Genomic DNA, 20,853 nt, shown 5'->3' on the forward strand with positions numbered 1-20,853 from the left:
GGTCTCACTGAGTTGCTTAGGACCCCACTAAGTTCACTAAATTGCTGAGGCTGGATTTGAATTTGCGATGCTCCTGTCTCAGCCTCCCAAGCTGCTGGGATTAACAGCATGCACCACTACACTTGGCTGTATAAGTAATTTCTGAGGGTTTTGCTCTGAGAAGACCCAAACAACTGTCAAGAACAAAAGGCAGCCAGACACAGTAGCGCACGCCAAAAATCCCAGCAGCTCAGAAGGCTGAGGCAGGAGGATCACAAGTTCAAATCTAGCCTCAACAACTTAGCAAGGTGCTAAAACAAATCAGCGAGACCCCATCTCTAAATAAAATACAAAACAAGTCTGGGAATGTGGCTCAGAGACTAAGTGTCACTGGGTTCAAAACCCAGAACCAAAAAGTAGATGAAAGAAAGAAGGAGGGAGGGAGGGAGGGAGGGAAGGAAGGAAGGAAGGAAGGAAGGAAGGAAGGAAGGAAGGAAGGCAGGCAGAACTTTGTAATGGGGGGACTGCAAACATAAGGCAAGTGAACTTGGGGCAGGAAGCACATGATACTAGGACACTAAGCAGCTGTCTTTCCCAAACCACACCACATATGCCACTGCCCAGCTCAACCTGAAGCCAGACTTGTGGTTAACATTCGGTAACTACTGCTCCTGGCTTAAGATAGCACCACCTTCATTAGGATAAAGATTCAATGTTTTGAGGTGTAAAGATAATCTGTTGCCGTCCTGGAAACACCTCCTGCAGGCCATGTTCCTCGAAGTCTTGTGATTTGAGCGTAAGCGATGTCCTCTCTGGCTCAAGCTGAAAAAAGCAACACTGAAGCTGGAAGAGGATAACTCATCCCCTTCTGCTGAGGACACACGTGAGGGCTCCAAGCAGGCATGAGTGGAGGCCAATCAGATCAGGAGTCTCCAGAAAGCAAGTCTGGCAGAGGGAGAGTGCGGAGACCCTTCAACAAAGAGCTGAAGTGGAAACCGTGACAAACCAGAGATTCCCAGAAGTAACCAGAGACTGCAGGATTGAGTTTGCAGTCACCAGAGGCTGCTCCATCCATCTGTGGTGTGAAGCCAAGCAAACCTTCATCTGCACCACATTTGGGAGCATATGCCTCCTCAGAGCCTAGCCCCAGAGGTCAGAATGGAGAACAGACCCGAGGTACCCTAGTAGGGGTACATGGGACAGGCACAGACCAGGCCTCCCTCCCACTGCAACTCCTGAACTGGAATCACTAGCCTCTCTTTACCTTTGCCTCCTCGGTCCTCAGAAGGGCCCCCTGGGGCCTCCATCTCTCTGTGCTCAGAAGTGCCTGGCCCATCATGCCAGGGACGCTTTCGGGGTGGCAGGGATGCCATGTCCATGCCTTGTAGAGAAGAAGAGCGCTCTCTGCTGGCTGGGGAATGACCGTCATGAGGGGGATGATCAGGGCGGGGAGCATCACGAAAATGTTCATGACCTGGTCCTGAAATAAGAACATAGATCCATGAGGCTAAGAATCTGATACTGACATTACAGTAAGCTGTGACCAAAAGCCGATGGAAATGATACCACGGAGGACACAGAGGAACATGAGAACCACCATTCACACAGGAAACATATGCTTAATAGGCCAGGTGTAAGTCACACCATAACTACATAAGAAAGGCCAAGATTAGAAATCAATGCACCTGAAGGAAAATATAGTTCAGGTAAGTGATTCTCAGATGTTTTAGCCTCAGAACATCCTATAATTTTAAAAACTGTTGAGGGACCCAAACAGATTCCCTTAATGAGACTTATATTTACTAATATTTACAGTGTTAGCAATTAAAACCAATTTTCAATTCATTTAACTTTAGTCTCCAAAACAAGAAAACTCAGTGAAAAGAGTGGTATTATTTTATATTTAGACAAGTCACTTTCCTGTTTGGCTTAAGAGAAAAAAGACTGGATTCTCCCAATACTTCTACATTCTATCTACTGAGATAAAATGTCATGTTGGAAAGACAGGAAGGCAACTCAGCCACCATGGAGATGCAAGTTGGAAAAGACAGGATGTGGAGGGCTCCTGGGCCCCACTTTGTGAATTGTTGGTCTAGTGTAAGCCCGAGACATTCAACAAGCACTTCTTCCCCACCTGGCTCTCGGTTTCCATCCCAGGAATCTGGCTTCCGTCCTCCTTCAAAGCGAGGGAACTCGTCAGGGGTGGGAAGTAAACCTTTCCTTCCTCCTACAAAGCAGAGCAAACAATACTGTGCTCACAGACTGTCCAGCTGTGCTCACAACCACCTGTCCCTTCAGACCAGGTGTCCTCCACACTGCTCACCTCGTGGGGCACCTCGACCTCGGCCTCTGAGATCTCGTGTTCTGGCTGCCTCATCAGAAGCATCAAAATTCTCCTCTGGACCAAAGTCTTCAGGACCAGGAAAACCATCCCTTCCTCTGGGTGGGGCACGACCCTCATGTCTTGGGGGTGCTCCTCTTCTGAAGCTATAAAGAAAAAACAGAACAACCATCTCCTGGAATACCCTCTACGTATGTTGGAGATGTGTTATATACAACATCAATGGGGAGAAAAACAAATTGCAACCATATTTTTTTTAAATACTCATTTTACAAATCCTAATATCAGAGGCCAAAGCAGACAGGAAAAAAACATTGCAGAATGTGGGGTTACTTCAGGTTGCTTTAGGAACAGTAAGAGTGATCCGCACTTCGTAGGTGCCTATGTCATGCCAAGTGCCTTCCACGTATTACTTGGTTGCAGTTCCTCCTGACAACAACCACTGCGGCGCCTCTCCTCTGGCTCTGTTCTTCTGATGAGCACAATGAGGTCCAGAGAACTAAAGTCATTTAGGGACACACAGGAAACAAAGGCTATGATATGAATTCAAGACAGTCTGGATGCTCAGCCCGGGCTCTCTGTCACTGCCTCCCAAGTGCTTTTCATTATCATCTACATTTTTGAGACGGGGTCTTACTATGTTGCCTAGGTTGGTCTCCAACACCTGGGCTCAGCCTCTTCCCACTGTGCCTAGTGATCATCTGTGTTTTTATGATGAACATGTGTTACTTATATAATCAGGAAAAAGGGGGTGCAGATTATGCTAGCCAACTGTCCTGGACATGGTTCGGAGTATGTGCTCTGTAACCTGTCCACAGCCTCCATCTGGGGCAGGCCCAACTGACATGAGCTGCCCCAGTGGCCCCAGTCTACTGTTGACTGGCATACAGGGGGCACCTGGCCTTCAGATGGCCCATGAACTGGTTGGCTAGCAATCTGGTGCCCTAGTGGGTGGACAACTTTCCTTTTACTCTCAGGAACCTTGCAATTGGGAGTCTAAGTTGGCTGAGAATACTGCTGAAGCAGAAAGGTTATAAGGAAGCCTAGGGGAGAACAGAGAAAGTGACCTGCAACCAGAAAAAGGTGTGCAAGCATACCAAGAGAGGTCACAGTCACTGCCGAAAGGGCTGGAAGGAGCTGGGCACAGGCCTATCTGCATGTGCTGTCCTCCCTGTGTGTGGCCTCCTTTCAACCATGCCTTCTGCTCTTTCTGAGTTTCCATTCAGTTATCTTTTGCTTTTAAAGTTTCCATACTAACAGTAAAGTTGAAATAGTACAATGAACACCCATAGACCCTTTACCTAGATTCATCATTTTGCTATGGGTGCTTTATATTGTCTACTTACAAATGTGTTTTCTAAACCGTCTGAAAATCAGAGGCCAACAACATGATGCTTCAACTCTAAATACTTCAGTGTTTCTCTCAAGAGCAGGAACTTTCTTCTGCCTAACCATAATATCATTGTCATTCTCAGTAATATGTGATATTATTTAACATACAGTCCAAATGTAACTTCCCCAGCTGTCCCCAAAACATCAATTAGAGCCAATTGTTTCTCAGTAGAATTCAGTCATGACTACACATTGTTATTTTAGTAGTCATGTCTCTTTGTGGGGCTGGGGATGTGGCTCAAGCGGTAGCGCTCTTGCCTGGCATGCGTGTGGCCCGGGTTCAATCCTCAGCACCACATACAAACAAAGATGTTGTGTCCACCGAAAACTAAAAAAAATAAATATTAAAAATTCTCTCTCTCTCTCTCTCTTTCTCTCTCTCTCTCTCAAAAAAAAAAAAAAAAAAAAGATATTCTCTCTTTAAAAAAAAAATGTCTCTTTGGTCTCCTCTAATTTTGTCTCCTATATCTTGTCTTTAATGACCTAGGGGTTTGTGAGGGTCTGTCCAGATGTTTTATAGAACACCCCACAATCTGAATCTACCTGATTATTTTCTCTTGACTAGATCCAGGTTACACACTTTTGGCAATGGCTGCTTAGACCTCAGGATATCAGTTTGTCTCCTTGTTGATAATGCAAAGGTGTGGTGGCAACCAGATTTTGTTGCTACAAAGGTACATCTTCTTCTTTGCAATTGATAAGTAATCTGTGGGGTGATCTTGCTTTCCCACAATCTTTTCCCCAAAGGTCTTGACACCCAATGCCGATCCTTGCTTATATCAGTTATATCAGTTATGACACTGATTGCTCCTAACAGAGGTGATTTTCTAATTCCATTACTCCTCCTACAGTTGATCCCTGGCACTCTGCTTAAAAGAGGTTTCTCTAGAGCCAGGCACTGTGGTGCATGCCTATAATCCCAGTGACTCCAGAGGCTGAGGCAGGAGGATTATAAATTCAAGGTCAGCCCCAGCAACTTTTGAGATCCACCTCCATCTCAAATTTAAAAAAAAATAAAAGGCGGGGGAGCAGCTTTCTCTTGCCCTCCACCTTTCCCTCCAGCTTTGTTTTTAATAACCTTTTTGGCCTGAGTTGACTTTACCAAATCATGCTTCCTGAAGCAAGGCAGGTGTGCCTAGGACACTGGCAAAGATAATAAACCAGGGTGAGGATGTGACTAGACGAGATAAGGAGAGGTAAGTGGGCTAAAACAAGTCACAGTGAGGGGCATTGTTTCCTTGATATTCAGCAGGATTCTTCTTATGTGTAGGCATCTGCTGTACCATTGCCCTAGTTACAAAGGGATCCAGAGGGTCTAATTCCCCTTACCAGAAAATACCTCCTGTTGTGGATTAAATATTTGTTCCACAAAATTCATATGCTGAAGCTCTCATCCCCAGCATGATGGTATTTGGAAGTAATTACATTTGTATCAAATGATGGGTGTGGAGCCCTGGTAGTGGGAATAGAACCCTCATAAGGAGAGATAAAAGTGAGAGCTCCCCAACCCCCTAATGTGAAGATACGTAAGATTCCAAGTCAGGAAGAGGACTCTAACCAGAAACCAACCCTACTGCACCTTGAGCTAAAACTTCCAGGCTCAAGAAATGTGAGAAAATAATTACTGCCATGTAAGCCACGCAGCCTGTGGTATTTTGTTATGGAAGTCAAAGCAGAAAAATATACTTTCTAATGGACTAACCCCTCTCAAATCACTCTCCTGATTAACAAACAGGTCCATTTATTGAAGATGATCATTGAGCACCTACATCATGCTGCCACTACTGCTCTAGGTGCTGAGGAGATAGTGGGAAGTTGGTGTGCTTACAGGAGATACATGCAATAAAGAAATACAGTCCACCCTCTGTATCCACAACTGGGACTGAACAAATCATATACTGCAATTAAAAAAAAATTGTGTCTATACTAAATATCTACAGACCACTTTTTCTTGTCGTTGATCCTTAAATAAATATACAGCAACTATTTACACAGTACTTACATTGTATTAGGTATTAGAAGCAATCTAGAAATGATTTAAAAGTATTTGGAAGGATGTAAATGGCATGCATGGGGAAACCAATACCCCTCAGATATTGGAGGACAAAGTGTGTATGACTTAATGTCAAGCAGTGCCGTGAGTTACAATGAAATATAAAGGTGGGCAGAAACCTGAAGTGAACCACAAATATCTGAAGTGTGTTCCTGGAATAGGGAAGAGTGAGTACAGAAATCTGGGGGTAGGAACATATCTGGCATGTTTGAAGAGCAGCACAAAGCTGTGATAGCACAAGGGTATAGGTTGTGGGTCTGTCACTGACAGAGGAAATATGACATAAATTGAGACAAAAAAACAATAATGTGAAATTCTGCCCAAGATCAGAAAGTCAAGAAATCATGGAAGTTATGCAGATGCCAAGTTCTTATTTCAAAGAGAATACCTAGATATTATTTTTAAAAAGGGCCAGATTCGGTGGTGCACACCTGTAATCCCAGAGGCTCAGGAGACTGGGATTACAGGTATAATCACGAGTTCAAAGCCAGCCTCAGCAATTTAGCGAGGGCCTAGGCAACTCAATGAGACTCTGTCTCAAAATAAAATACAAAAAAAGACTGGGCATGTGGCTCCGTGGTTAAGTGCCCTTCAGTTCAATCCCAGGTCCACCCCCCACCACCACAAAAAAAAAGTTGTTTTTTTTTTTTTAACCCAATAGCTGTTTCCCTTAGCCCTTGCTATTTTACCCTTCCTGGCCAAATTATTATCAGCAATTCTTTTCTAATATATCCCCAAAGCATGAAAGTGGCCAATACTTCACAGTGGTGTACACTTATAATCCCAGCAACTCAGAAGGCTGAGGCAGGAGGATAAAAAGTTTGAGGCCAGCCTGGACAACTTAGTGAGACTCCATCTCAAACTTATAAAATGAAAAGGACTTGGGATATAGCTCAGTGATAAGAGCACCACTGGCTACTGTGCACAAAAAGAAAACAAAACGCCACAGAGTAAGAGGACAAGGGACAATGCCTGAAGAACAGTAGAGACAGAATTGCTGGACACAGGGGCCTGACTCTCAACCCTCACACTTACAAGACCCAGAAAGTCTAGCCCCACCTGATTCTGTCTGATCCCTTGTTTAGGATGCTCAAAGTAACACCTAGTTCATGGATTCCATGTACCAATCAAATGAAGTGACAGTGCCTGACACAGAGCAAAATTCAACATCATCACTGATTATTCTGAGTCTTACTTGAGATTTCCCAATTCTTGTTTTGTTTTGCTTTTTTTTCTATTCCTTTTATGTTCTACAAGGTTATTCAAGCCGGATCTAAGTTTAACAGGAAGTTTACTTTTCAGTTCCATTTAACTTGGCAATTACATAAGAATTGCATCTATTTCACAATTTCAATTTAGGTATCTGGCTCTCATTTCAACATTTAATCAATGTGAACCTGGAAATTTTTATACAGATCCAAGACCCTCTCATAGTATACTGATCGCCATCTCTTTTTAAAGAAGAATTCTTAAAAATATATAAAGAGAAAGATCTCTAAACTGTAAAGACTAAAAAAACAAAAGCACAAAGCATAATGTTGTTTAAGCCTAAATGCAAAACCTAGAGAAGATAGGGTTAGTAACCAGTGTAGTACTCTTGCCCAGTGAAAGAGGAAAGAGACCTTTGTGGAGAGAACTGATAAAAGGCCCCAGGGAGGAGGCGGTGGACTTGCGCAGTATGTGTCCCACCTTTCTTCTCTGCGCCCTCGAAAACGTGGGTCCTCGGGTTCCCGAGGGAAGCGCTCCTCTCCAGGTCTGCGGCCTTCCCATGCCCCTGGAGGGCCTCGGGCAGCACCCCGGCCATCTCCCTCGCTGAATTCCCTGTGATCAGGAGGAAACGGAGGCCCAGGGCCCCCTCGCCTCCATTTCTCTTCCTGTGGCAAAGGTCCTCCTCGCCCCTCAAATTCACGTAAGCGGTGGCCAAAGCGCTTGTCGGGGTGGAAGTCGTCAGGTCTGCTGAAGTCATCGGGGAAGTCAGGGTGAGGGCCACGCCTGTCAGGGGGACCCCTGCAGTCCTGGCCACCCCGAAAAGGCCCTCTCTCAGGCCCATGCTCAGGGCCACCACTCTGCTCATGCCGCCTCTCTGACATCGGGCCTAGGTGATGGTTTGGAGGGCCACGGGAGTCACCTGAAGGAAACAAAGCTGACCATTACCATGACATCCAGAAAGCCTGCCAACACAGGTCTGACCTGCAGCATCTCGACGTTTCAGGATGTATTAGAATGTTTTCCCTCTGGGTTCTCAGCATACTTAGAAGACAGTATCCCTGAGGCACCATATAATGGAAAGACCATGGGCTTTGGGTACAGAATTCAGCTTCACCTCTCACTAGCTAAGTAGACTGACCTCAGGAAAACAACTAATATCAAATGAGACCAGCAGTATCTACCTCCTAGTATATACTAGAAAACATCTGAGAGAACCTCCAGAGCGTGAGAATGAGCTTCCCTTCCCCATACCTATTCTTTCAATGATTTCATTAGGGTCACTGGCTCCACACTCAAGAGGGCACATCAGAGAAAAGCAATCCTCCTTTGTACTTCAGAAAGCTACCAAGGTCATTATAAGGTTCCAGGTCTACACTGCTACCACCTAAAATGCCACCCCTTTAACCCCTGACTCATTTAACTTGATCCCTTCATTAATATGAGAAATCTCAACACATTGCTCTTTGAGGTTCATGGAACCATGGGCACCTCTAATAACTGCCTGGTGACCACACAGCCTTGCTGTGCTTGTTTGAGTTTACAAGAACACTTTTTCTGCCCCATTTTAGCAAAGATGTCCCTCATTTACAATATTAGCACCATTCTTTGAAGGCAGAGTTTGGGAATCCACTAAAGATAGCACCTACCCAGCACACGCGAGACTCTGGGTTTGACTTCCAGCAAGGGAGGAGTGGGGGAGCAGAGCTTAATAAAAAAGGGAAAGTCCAATGAAATGAATATGTACTGGTTAAATTAGTCTATCTCCTGATTCTGAAGGAACTGTTTTTCTGTCTACTGAGCTAACTACAGTAGCCACTACCAATGTACACCTACTTTCTGCCAACATACAATTTAAATCAAACATTTTTTAAAAGGAGGTAGCAAAGAGATTCTTGCTTCTGAAACAAGAGTGTTTTTTTTCTTGCAGTACTAGGGCCTGCAAGAAAACACAGTTTTTATGAGCTGGGGATGTAGTTTACTGGTGGAGCACTTGCCTAGCATGTATAAGGCCCCAGGTTTAAACATATGTATAGGAAAAACAATTCAAACCTTAAATTTAAGAATGAAATCCTTCTACTTGCCCAACTCATGCTTTTTACTGATGTTCCCTGGCAATAAGATGACCCTCTCAGTGTAACACAGTCAGCCATAATTCTTTGCAATCTCCCTCCCTTTCACTTTTTCTTGGTCATTTCAATTCTTCCTCACCGTTCAACATGAATAAAAGCTTAAACATCTCAGTATAAAAATATGCCATTAGAAATAGTCTCTCTTTAGCCAGTCTGTCCCTTCTTTCCCCTTGGCTGTCTTCTCCATGCTGAGGCAAGCCCCTTCCTAAGGTGCTCTCTGTTCAGTCAGTTTGCAAATATCTTTGATCCACTTCCCTCTGGAATATAGGACACTCAATTCTGTGTGTTCCTGCAGCTAAGGCCTTCTCTGACTTGATGTTACCTCAACTTATTAGACATGGCCTTCCTCTGGTCTGAGAAAGCTGCAAATGTTCCATTTGGACTTACCTATGATTATTAATCCCCCCATTACCTCTACTTGTTTAAAGGACCCTGCTCTTCCAAGAAAAGAAACCCACCACTACAAATAAGAAGGGATGTGGCACTGGCGATGGGTGGCAATGGAGGTTAATCCAGTAGGGGATGGAAGGGCCACTTTCTCAGCTCTCCCTTCAACCTTTGGTCCCTGGGAAGAGAAAGAGGAGGAAAAGGGGGTGTGGGGGTGGGAAGAGTAGAGAGAAAGGGGAAGAGCAAGGAGAAGGAGACAAGTGGAGACAGACACAGGGTAGGGAAAGGAAGAGAAGCAACTCTCAGTTTGTGGATGACAGTATTTGGGGGATTAGACTTTCTTAGGGTCCATGTCTCAGAGATGGCTCTCAGTGTTTTCATTCTCTCCCTATGAGTCACCTCTCTCCTGAATATCCTCCACTACCACTTTTATGTAATGAGTTAGAAATAAACACTCTCCAATTCCTTGACCTCACCCTTTCCTACCTCTGAATCTCACATAAACTCAAGGCTGAGCTCTAAATTTCCAAAGTTCCAGGGCTACAAATGCCAACAAAGACTTCTCTTAATCTGATAAAATTCTGTCTCCTAACTGCCCTTGGTCCACACTCCTCAGTATCATCCCCAACCCCAACTCTCTTAATAGCACTGCCCCATTTTGCCCTCCAGCTCTGAGGTGGTGGGGTGAGAGGGTGCAACATGCAGTAGGTCAGCCCAACCAGGGCCATTGGTGCTGGCATACCTCTTTCAGTTTTGGGGATCAGCTCATAAGCCCCACAGCTATTGCTGACAATTCTCATCCCTTCACTTTATATATCAACAACCTGAGGCACCACACATTAATACATCGCTTTCATCTTTTCAAATGGTGTAGGACAATGAAAATAGTTAAAGAATTCACCATAAGACATAATTTGGGGTGATAAACACTGTTAAAATCCTGACTCCTTTACCCTGACAAAAAAAAATTAAGTAGAAACAGTTGAGCTCTTGAGGATGATGAATGTGCACTTGCATTTCATGAGCTCAGGAGCCACTTCCACTCCAGGCAGGGGACAGGCCAGCCTGCAGAACACATGCTCCTGCCAAAACCTGGTGACACCACCAGCATCTGGTGATGAGGAGCTCAGATCCTTTGGCCAGCATTGTTGCCTAACTAAACACACATATAAAAACAACATAAGATACAACTATTATCTGAAATGGCCATACCCTTATTTCCCCCAGCAGTTCAAAAGATCATTGTATTAATTACTTACAAACAAAAACATCTATTAACTATAAAATGTATATACTGGATGTAGAAAACAATCTCTTATTCAGCCAAGCAGATATTTACCTTTGTTAGGGCCAGGTCCTTGTCCAGGGTTCAGAGGGGGGATGCGACCTTGTGCTCCCTGTTGTCCTAAGCCTGGTATGAGGGGCGGGGGGCCTGTACTTTGTCCTTCCTGAAAAGATGTTTTCAAAGTGGGAGTGTGAAATCATAGACTTGTGCTTCAAATGCATTATCATGTAACAAGATAAAAATACTAGGTTGCCCCCAAAGCCTGCAGCACTAAATATTTAGTGACACTAGAATAAAATTGTCCCTAAAATGGGAGAAAGAAGATACTTTTCATGCCGTAGTAAAAGAAAGCACTTGTATTTTAAACCTGCTAACAGGTTTATTTAGAGCCAGTTTTGTTTGTTTGTTTGTTTTTTGTAATGCCAAGGAAGAACTTTAATGGAAAGTTAGAAAACAATACACCACTCTGAAAAGGTCTTCTTAACTTCTGGCAAAAGTAAAGGTCTACCAATCTGCCAGGACAATCAAACTCTGCTGTGACACCCATGAATCCTACCCGTGACAGAAAGTAAGGAATGTCTAAGTAACATCAGGACTGAGCTCTCCTACCCTAGGATTACACAGATTAGAAAGGCATTCTTCCTGGCTTCTCTTTTGCTTCCCTCTTATCTCTGCTCTCCAACAACCCCATTGCTCAACACCCACTGCTCATTCTAGGTACAGCACCTTCATCCATCATGCTGGATTCATTTGGTTCCTCCAGCTTCTGTTTGATACAGACTTGCAGCTCTTATTTTCATAGTCTCATTGCTTATGATTTGGAGCTCAATCCCACCTTGTCCCTAGTCCTAATATTCTCTATTTTTATCTAGTCATATCTGATTGCCTAGCCCAATAACCTTGGTTCAAGTCGCTTTTTAATTTTTTTTAGCTGTAGATGGACACAATTTATTTATTTAAATTTATGTGGTGCTGAGGATCGAACCCAGTGCCTCACAGGTGCCAGGCAAGCACTCTACCACTGAGCCACAACCCCAGCCCCATGGATCAAGTCTCTTGACAAACAAATACATAAGTAAATAAAAATACACCTAGTCATTCCTTATTTAAAAAAAAAAAAAAAAAAGCACACATTTAGTGACTGAACCTACTATGAAAGCACAGTTTCAAAAAAAAACTAATAGCAAACTTGCTCTCAGGTCCCAATCTACTAGCAGCCCTACTAGGAGGGCTATCACTGGCAGTTAAAAATGGCCATTAGAGGCTGGGGATATAGCTCAGCTGGTAGAAAGCTGTCTTGCACGCACAAAGCCCTGGCTTCAATCCCCAGCACCACCAAAAAAAAAAAAAAATACTAGTAACAATAAATGTTGGCGAGGATGTGGGGGGAAAGGTTCACTCACACATTGCTGGTGGGATTGTAAATTGCATTATGAAAAGCAGTATAGAGATTCCTTAGAAAACTTGAAAGGGAACCATAATTTGGCCCAGTTATCCCACTCCTCCGTTTATACCAAAGGACTTAAAATCAGCATACTACAGTGATGCAGCCACATTAACGTTTATAGCAGCTCAATTCACAATAGCTAAACTATGGAACCAACCTAGGTGTCCTTCATCAGATGGATGGATAAAGAAAATGTGACACACACACATACAATAGAATATTACTCAGCCATAAAGAATGAAATTATGGCATTTGCAAGTAAATGGATAGAGCTGGAGACTATCATGCTAAGTGAAATAAGCCAGTCCCCCCAAAAAACAAAAATGTTCTCTCTGATATGTGAATGCTTACCCCAAACAAGGGAGGGTGAAAAGGGGAAGAATAGAAGTTCATTGGATTAGACAAAGGGGAATGAAGGGAAAGGAAAATGAATCAGACATAACTTTTCTTTGCTCATATATGAATACACAACCAGTATAACTCCACATCATGTACAATCATAAGAATGGGATCCTAATTGGAATAGGTTGTACTTCATGTACATATAATATGTCAAAATATACTCTACTGTCAAGTATATCTAAAATCAACAAATAAAAATATATTCATTGTCAAAAAAAAATGGCCATCAGTAACGGAATGTCAGTAATTAGTATACTGCTTCATTGCCTGCCCACTTTTGGCCCAGGACAGCTCTAATTAACATCTTTCATGCTGCTACTTAAAAGCCTTGAAAGCAGGTCCACTAAATTAGACCATGGAAACAACTGGTTTAAATAATTGGCCTAGTGTTGTATGAAAGGAGAGAAGGTTAGCACTCCCCTTGACAAGGATGGAAGAGGCCCTCAGGCCTGACAACACGCATACGGTTAAGGCATTGCCACCTACTTCGTGGCATCTAACCATCGTTTTTATACAAAATTACATACAAGAGGAAGTGAGGGGAAAGGGGGAAAAAAAAACCAAGGGGGAGAAATGAATTACAGTAGATGGGGTAGAGAGAGAAGATGGGAGGGGAGGGGATGGGGGATAGTAGAGGATAGGAAAGGCAGCAGAATACAACAGACACTAGTATAGCAATATGTAAAACAGTGGGTGTGTAACCGATGTGATGCTGCAATCTGTATACGGGGTAAAAATGGGAGTTCATAACCCACTTGAATCAAAGTGTGAAATATGATATATCAAGAACTATGTAATGTTTTGAACAACCAACAATAAAAATTAAAGGAAAAAATAATAATAATAATAAAATAAATAAATAATTGGCCTAGTCAAAGTGAAGAAAAACAGATTTCAGCATATGAAAAATATAAGCAAAGATTTTTGATCAGGCAACTTCTGAGATTTGAAATACCTACACCAATGTTAAATCTTCTGATTCACTCTACCAGTTCTATAGGTCAACTAAAATTTTAGAATTGCCATGCTTTTCACATATAAAAATCTTAATATATGGACAATGAAAACTCTTACAGAAATTTGGGCCTATTCTCTTAAATCTGACATGTTGATAATTTCAGTCATAATATACTAGTTAAATTTCATTTTTTAAAAATCCTTCTAAATGAAAACTGTTAATTGACCATCAAAAAAAAAAAAGGAAAATAACCTAGAAAGTAAATGTTACATACACACACACAAATACTCAATGAATTTTAAAAACATCAAGTTTTAGGGCAATTTAGGTCATATGACAATCTTAGATTTTTATTGAACTCATCCTAAATTCTGAAAAATGCCTAATAAAAATCTGAAAATAATCTCAAGTGTCAACAGATTCTTCCCTGCTATGACATTTTTAAGTTCTAGAAGATCCGAATAATACCATATAATTTATTTATTTACCTAGTTCAATAAATCTGATGGTTATCTTTAGATTATAGATTCTCAGTGATGTTTGAAGGAAAAAAAAATTACCACATTTCCTACATGAAGTACCTGTAACATCCCCTCTCCCTGGTAATTCAGTGGCTTCCAATGACAACTCAGGGAGTCAATATTAGCTCGCTCACTTTTTTCCCATATCTGACTTCAGGGACAAAACCTAGTTGTCCGTATCCAAATAATGCCTCCAGACTAAGAGCTTCAGAACCTACATAGCCAAACAGTATTGAATCCATTCACGCCAAGCAGATTTATAATATTCCCCAAGCAACTCTCCTCACAACTCTCCTCATTTCTCATCAGCAAATGAGAAATAAAATGCAGTTGACAAAAACACTCCTCCTTGCCAGGCACAGTGGTGCATGCTTGTAATCCCAGCTGAGACAGGAAGATCACAAATTCAAGGTCAGCCTCAGTAACTTAATGACGCCCTCAGTAACTTAGTGAAACCCTGTTTTAAAATAAAAAAACCAAAAAGGGCTGGGAATGTAACTCAATGGTAACATACCTCTGGGTTCAATCCCCTATTCCAAAAAGAAAAAAACAAAACAAAACACAAGAGTTCTTGAAAATGGACCAAGGAAATGTTTACAGAAATACACTTCCCTGCAAATACTTTAATATGAAAGCTGAAAATAGATGGGTGTAGTGGTGCCAGCGGCTCCAGAGGCTGAGACAGAAGAATTCTGAGTTCAAGCCAGTCTCAGCAACTTAGTGAGGCCCTAAGAAACTCAGGGAGACCCTGTCTCTAAATAAAATATAAAAAAGGGCTGGGAAAATGGTTCAGTGGCTAAGTGCCCCTGGGTTCAATCCCTGGTACCAAAAATAAGAAAAAGAGCTGCAAACAACTTGAACAGAATTTCATCCAAAGGGTCACCATTTTGGAGTGGTCCATTCTGGAACTGTAGATCTGTGAAAGCATTCACTAAGATAAAAATAGTGAGATACACAGTCTACAGTATATAAATATCCCACACTGTCTTTAAAAGAAAAGCAGGAAGACAGGTCAGGCATGGGTTGGTTGCTTGCAGGCCCATGGAACACTGGGCTACAAAGTAAAGAATGCAGAAAGCGGAGCATGACAACCTGAGATATGTACAACATAACATGTCTCCTCCTCAAAGCCATAGCTCTGGGTTCCCTGGGACAATAAACTGTATTCAATTCAAAGTTGATCTTTTCTTGAAAAATCTCTAGTATAACCTAATTCTTCAGACATTACTTCCTTCTTTAGCCAGGATGCTATTATTTTACACCACCATCACTTGCAGAGAAATGGCTACACCTAGCTCTGACTGCCTTTCACTGTTCTCAGCAATACTGCTTCAAGTGCAGAGTATATTTCCCCAATGTGTTGTTTTTTTTTTAAACGTTTTTTTTTTTTTTAATTTTTTTTTTTTTAATATTTATTTTTTAGTTTTCGGCGGACACAACATCTTTGTTTGTATGTGGTGCTGAGGATCGAACCCGGGTCGCACGCATGCCAGGCGAGCGTGCTACCGCTTGAGCCACATCCCAGCCCCCCAATGTGTTGTTAATGCCTACAAGTTAGAAATAAATAGTACCTGATTGAAGGGGGCCCGGGGCCCATCACCTAGCAGAGGTGTTTTCTGCTGCTGGAATGGTATTGGCCCTTGAGATGGATGTGGCCCTCTTGCTGGGTTCTGCTGTCCCTGAGGTCCAGGGGGCCCTTGCATGCCACCCTGGGGTGGAGGTCCCAAAGAGCCCTGGGGCGGCCCCTGCTGACCTTGTGAGCCTGGAGGACCTCGAAGTTCCTGGGGAGGGCCCAGCATTGATCCTTGAGGTGGAGGCCCCTGCATGCCTCTCATCTCCTGAGGACCTCTCATTTCCTGAGGGCCGTGTCCCAGCAGTCCACTTGGAGGGTGAGGTCCTCTCATCTCTTGAGGTGGATGGCCCATCATCATCCCTTGGGGAGCAGGACCTTGATTCTCTCGGGGACCTGGAGGCCCCTGCATTCCTCTTGGATTCAATCCCATCAGAGGCCCCTGAGAAACAGGACCTTGGATTCCTTGAGACCCTGGCCCACCTTGTATCCCATGAGGATGCGGAGGTCCTTGCATTCCTCTGGGACCAGGTGGTCCCTGCATTCCTTGAGTACCAGGAGGCCCCTGTGGGCCTAAGTGGCCCTGGGGACCAGGTGGACCTTGAGGTCCTATGTGACCCTGTGGGCCTGGTGGACCCTGAGGACCCATATGACCTTGAGGACCAGAACTACCCTGTGGTCCAGGTGGCCCCTGAGGTCCCAAAGGGCCATGAGGTCCAGGGTGCCTCTGCATTCCTTGGGGCCCATGCATGTCCTGAGGCCTTGGTAGCCCCTGGGGTGGGCCCTGGGGCCCTTGTGGTCCCATGAATCCTTGTGGCCCCCCACCTCCCTGATGCAGTGGAGGACCTTGTGGTCCCATTTGTCCCTGAGGTCCAGGGGGTCTAAACTGTCCCTGTGGACCTGGAGGCCCCATCTGAGCCATGTTCATTGGCATCTGCTGAGATGGATGGGGCTGCTGAAAACCTTGAGGAATCTGAGACATTGGACCTTGTCCTGGAAAGGGCTGGGGTCCAAGGAGAGGGGTGCCAGATGAGGGAGGGGGCTGAATTTGCTCAGCCTGTTTCTGCGCAAGTCTTTCAATTTTAAGTTGCTAGAAAGAAAGAAAAAAGAATTAAGCCAGAACCCTCCAAGATGACAATACTGCTATCAAGTACTTCATCAAGGAAGCCTCAAAATATACAAAATTCTTAACGTCTTAATGGCCCAGCGGTAACCAGAGTCCACTGCAACACTCAAATGTCCAGAGGCCACTCATGATTATCCAGTATTGAGGCTGCAGTCTCACTCAGACTACTTCCTTTTAGGATTATTTATATTTATCTTGAGTAGGAAAAGCCCAATAATTTATTACTATTTTGTCATCCTGATAGCTGTCATAGGTGGGAAAGTAAGAACAAGCCATCTGTACTGCCAGTTGACAAAAAAGAAAAAATTCGTTTACCTACAGTAAATAAAAGAATCCAAATTAAAATCATGTTGGCCTTATCTTTTCTGTTAAAAAGGTGTATTTAACTTGGGTGTACTCGCTGATGGTTTTAAAAGTCTAAGAAAAAGGATTCTTTTAGAAACTAGCTTCCTAATACAGCAGTAAGAAATCACGGAGCTTGTCAGACCCACCTGAGACCCTTCCCTTTCTTTAAAAGCACATCAATAAAAACATTTGTCACTGCTTTCTTAGATCACCTAGCACCCCAATAAAAAGCTTCACACACCTCCAAAAGCTGTGGATTGGTATACTGTAACGTGGCCATTTCTTGCTCAATTTCCGCTTGTGTTTTTTTCTTCTCTTCCAATTTAATGTCCTCTTTTCTGTCATTCAGCACCTCATTTGGAGCAGGGATTGGAACTTTATTTTGCATCCAGGCCTTGGGAAAAAAGCATTAAAATATACCTCAAATATGAAAATTATAATAGGATGAGAAAACCATTCTGTGATGTCATCTGCTCAACCCAACCTGCTAAACTGTTCTTATTTCTAATGCAAATTCTTAGTGACTCAGGAATGGAATAAGACCAGTGCATTACTAGATGGAAATTACCAAGATGATAAAAACTGAAAGATCCCAGTTAGTAAGAATGAAAAGCTTAGCTAGGTATTGTGGCCTGCAACTGTAGTTCCACCACTCAGGGGGCTGAGGCAAGAGGACTGCTTGAGCCCAAGAGATTAAGACTAGCCTGGGCAATGTAGCAAGACCTGTTCTCAAAAAAGAAAAGCTTGCCATTCTCTTCAAAAGGGCACATTGCAAAGCACAAGACAGATAAGACAGACAATAGAGAAAACAGTCAATATACTTTCTGACCCACACCTCTTTTTCCTGACAACTTAGTAAAATAAGTAGATGAGGAAAAAAGAATGACAGAAGATTCATGGTAAACAAAGTAAATCTGCAAGGCAGCAGATGAGAACTATGTTTGAGAATACAGGAATATGTGAAGGAGAAGAGTCCACAGTACACAAACACCTTCCATAGATGAGATGATCCAAGAGAGACCTAATTTTCAATGTCAATTAAACAAACTAACCACAATTTCACAATGAGAAAGTGGGTGAGAAAGGGGTCATTTTTAGTTAGTTACCTGCTGGAACTGAGCAGGAATAGGTTTTGCATAAGGAACTTTCTTCTGAGGTACTTTTTTCTGATCCTTTTGCATCACCTCCTCCATTCCCCAATCTAAACCTGGAATTGTCATTTCAATTTCGTTTGATTCATCCTTCCCTATAACCATAAAGAGAAGTAGTTAGCCCTTTAAATGAAAGTAATTGGCCACCTGATCAATGAACATATTTTTGGAAGATTTTAAATACTATGCAGTTTGCATCACTTTAATGAGCATTTCTCAACATAAATCATGTGACATTCAATACAAATAGTCATGAAGATAAGAAAAAATGACCACAAAAATTTTATAAGAAATGAACGCAACTACTGTAACTACTCTTACCCATCTGCTCCTGTTCCATAGCTAATTTTAGTTGTTCTGGTATTCCCATCCCTGGAATCACTGCCAGGCTATTAGGTTCAAGGTCATCTACAAAGAATAATATACTCATTGTAAACAGAGATTGTATGAAAGCAGTGGCCAATAAAAATTAATACTTTATAAAAATAGATCATTCCTCTGGTTATTTATAATCCAATAAATCAAACTATTAAAGTCAGTTTTGCATAATATTGCCAATACTAACACTGTTATAACAGAATATCAACATTTCAAACATGAATGTACAAGCCTCACCATATTCTACTCCATCTTCAGACATTCCAGGTAATAGGTTTAGATTATACCGATCTCGCATTTTATCACCTGGTCGGTTTCGAGTCCAGAATTTGCTGTCAAAATAAAAGTAATGGCCCAAAGGACTTAAAATCAGCATACTACAGTAATGCAGCCACATCAATGTTTATAGCAGCTCAATTCCCAACAGCTAAACTTTGGAACTTAGGTGTCCTTCAATAGATAAATGAATAAAGAAAATGAGGTATATATACTCAATGGAATATTACTCAGCTTTAAAGAAGAGTGAAATTATGGCATTCGCCAGTAAATGGATGGAGTTGGAGAATATCATGCTAAGTGAAATAAGCCAATCTCAAAAAACCAAAGGACAAACGAATGTTTTCTCTAATATGCAGCTGTTAATTCACAATAAGGCAGGGGACATTAGAGAAGAATTGTGTTACCTTAGATTAGGTAGAGGGAAGTGAAGTGGGGATAGGTGGGGAGGGGATGTGGGGATAGGAAAGATAGTAGAATGAAACAGACACTATTACTTTATGTATATATATGACTGCATGACCAATATGATTCTGCAACATGTACTCAGAAAAATGAGAAATTATATCCCATCTATGTATGATATACCAAAATGCATAAATGCATTCTACTATCATGTGTAACTAATTAAAACAAATCAAAAAATTAATAAAAAAATAAAAGTAATGGGAAGAGAGAAGGAACATAGTTTCAGTGTTGTTATGGAAAATTAATAGTGTGGTATATACCAGTTCCTTGGTACACACAACAGATTTTTTACAATTCTTTCCTTCTCAAACTTTAAAATGTTGGAAAAAAAATTTTTTTAATAAGAAGGCAAAAATTGATTCAAACAACCAAAATCATGTACAATATACAATCTCCATATTGCAACAAAAATATTTATAAAACACTATAAAAATGTTTTAAAGACAAGTTGAAATACAAATTAGTACATCCATCAATAAACGAAAATAAACATGTAATATTTATTTCTCACTGTTCTATAAGTACAATAATCCCTTACTATTTTCACTATAAAGCTTACCTAGTATGGTCATTTGAGCCTGAGCAGAGAATATGTCCAAGAGGATGCCAAGCCAGACTCCAGATCATTCCTTCATGGGCCATCTCCATCCCACCCACTTCCTTCTCTACTCTGTAACAGCACAAAGAAAGAAGTCCTTTTCACAAAAGTTAATGAAGAAAGGCTAATTTTCTTTTAGCCTTAAAACAAAGCTATCAATGCCTGTTACTTTAAATCTAGTCAATTCTAGATGTTTCAGAGGTACTGACTTGTCATCAAAAATACCTTCTTTTATCCAAAGACAAAAGAAGCAGAGGGGTAAATGCTTCAAAAATTATTTTACCAATAAGAGACTAAGAATGCTATTTCATTTTCCCTTAACAACTTCCACAGCCAAAAGTAGAAGTGCTACATTTTTTATTCTAAGCTGGATTTACAGAATTTAAAACTGCAGGCAGACTAATACAGTACATACTAACACTCAGAAAAAATAGAAAACTTTATTGTGCTTACACACATTCAAGTGCTCTCTTCATAGAAATATACTGTTTCCTGGACTTACTGATAATCAACAGAATGTGGCAAAATTTACACTGTATGATTCAGAGACCAGAAAAGATCACCCACTTTCTACCTGAGTCTCTGAATACACTCTTTCTCCAAGAGCTCATACTTCCAGAAGCCTCTACCACAGAGAGGCCATGTACTCTAGTACACAGTGCCCAAGTACAGCCTGGCCTTTATGTCATCCCAGCAGGGGCTTCAAACACAAAGAAGCAGAGGAACCATCCCTGCTGTGCCCTGTCCAAAGTCCTGAACCACCAAGTCCCTGACTTCCAGAATAAAATGCCACTTTTGTTGCTAAAAATTGTTTTTGTAGTTGTAGATGGACAGAACG

The 20,853-nt window shown here is 42.1% G+C and overlaps 1 protein-coding gene and 1 non-coding gene across 2 annotated transcripts in view; one reads left to right on the top strand and one right to left on the bottom strand.

Annotated features, from left to right (window-relative positions):
* The window catches only part of Wdr33 (WD repeat domain 33), a 102,912-nt gene that overhangs the window by 2,736 nt on the left and 79,323 nt on the right, over positions 1-20,853 (bottom strand). The window contains 11 exon segments of the mRNA XM_015479096.2: positions 1,244-1,459; positions 2,114-2,206; positions 2,303-2,466; positions 7,455-7,893; positions 10,830-10,938; positions 15,675-16,763; positions 17,386-17,538; positions 18,251-18,390; positions 18,617-18,703; positions 18,911-19,005; positions 19,977-20,087. Coding sequence (XP_015334582.1) covers positions 1,244-1,459; positions 2,114-2,206; positions 2,303-2,466; positions 7,455-7,893; positions 10,830-10,938; positions 15,675-16,763; positions 17,386-17,538; positions 18,251-18,390; positions 18,617-18,703; positions 18,911-19,005; positions 19,977-20,087 — 2,696 coding nt within the window.
* LOC125619507 lies at positions 13,011-13,136 on the top strand. Its single transcript, XR_007351058.1, has one exon. It is a non-coding gene; the product is annotated as a U6atac minor spliceosomal RNA (small nuclear RNA).

Source organism: Marmota marmota, unplaced genomic scaffold (assembly GCF_001458135.2).
Source record: "Marmota marmota marmota unplaced genomic scaffold, marMar, whole genome shotgun sequence".
In the NCBI taxonomy this organism is placed as follows: domain Eukaryota; kingdom Metazoa; phylum Chordata; class Mammalia; order Rodentia; family Sciuridae; genus Marmota; species Marmota marmota.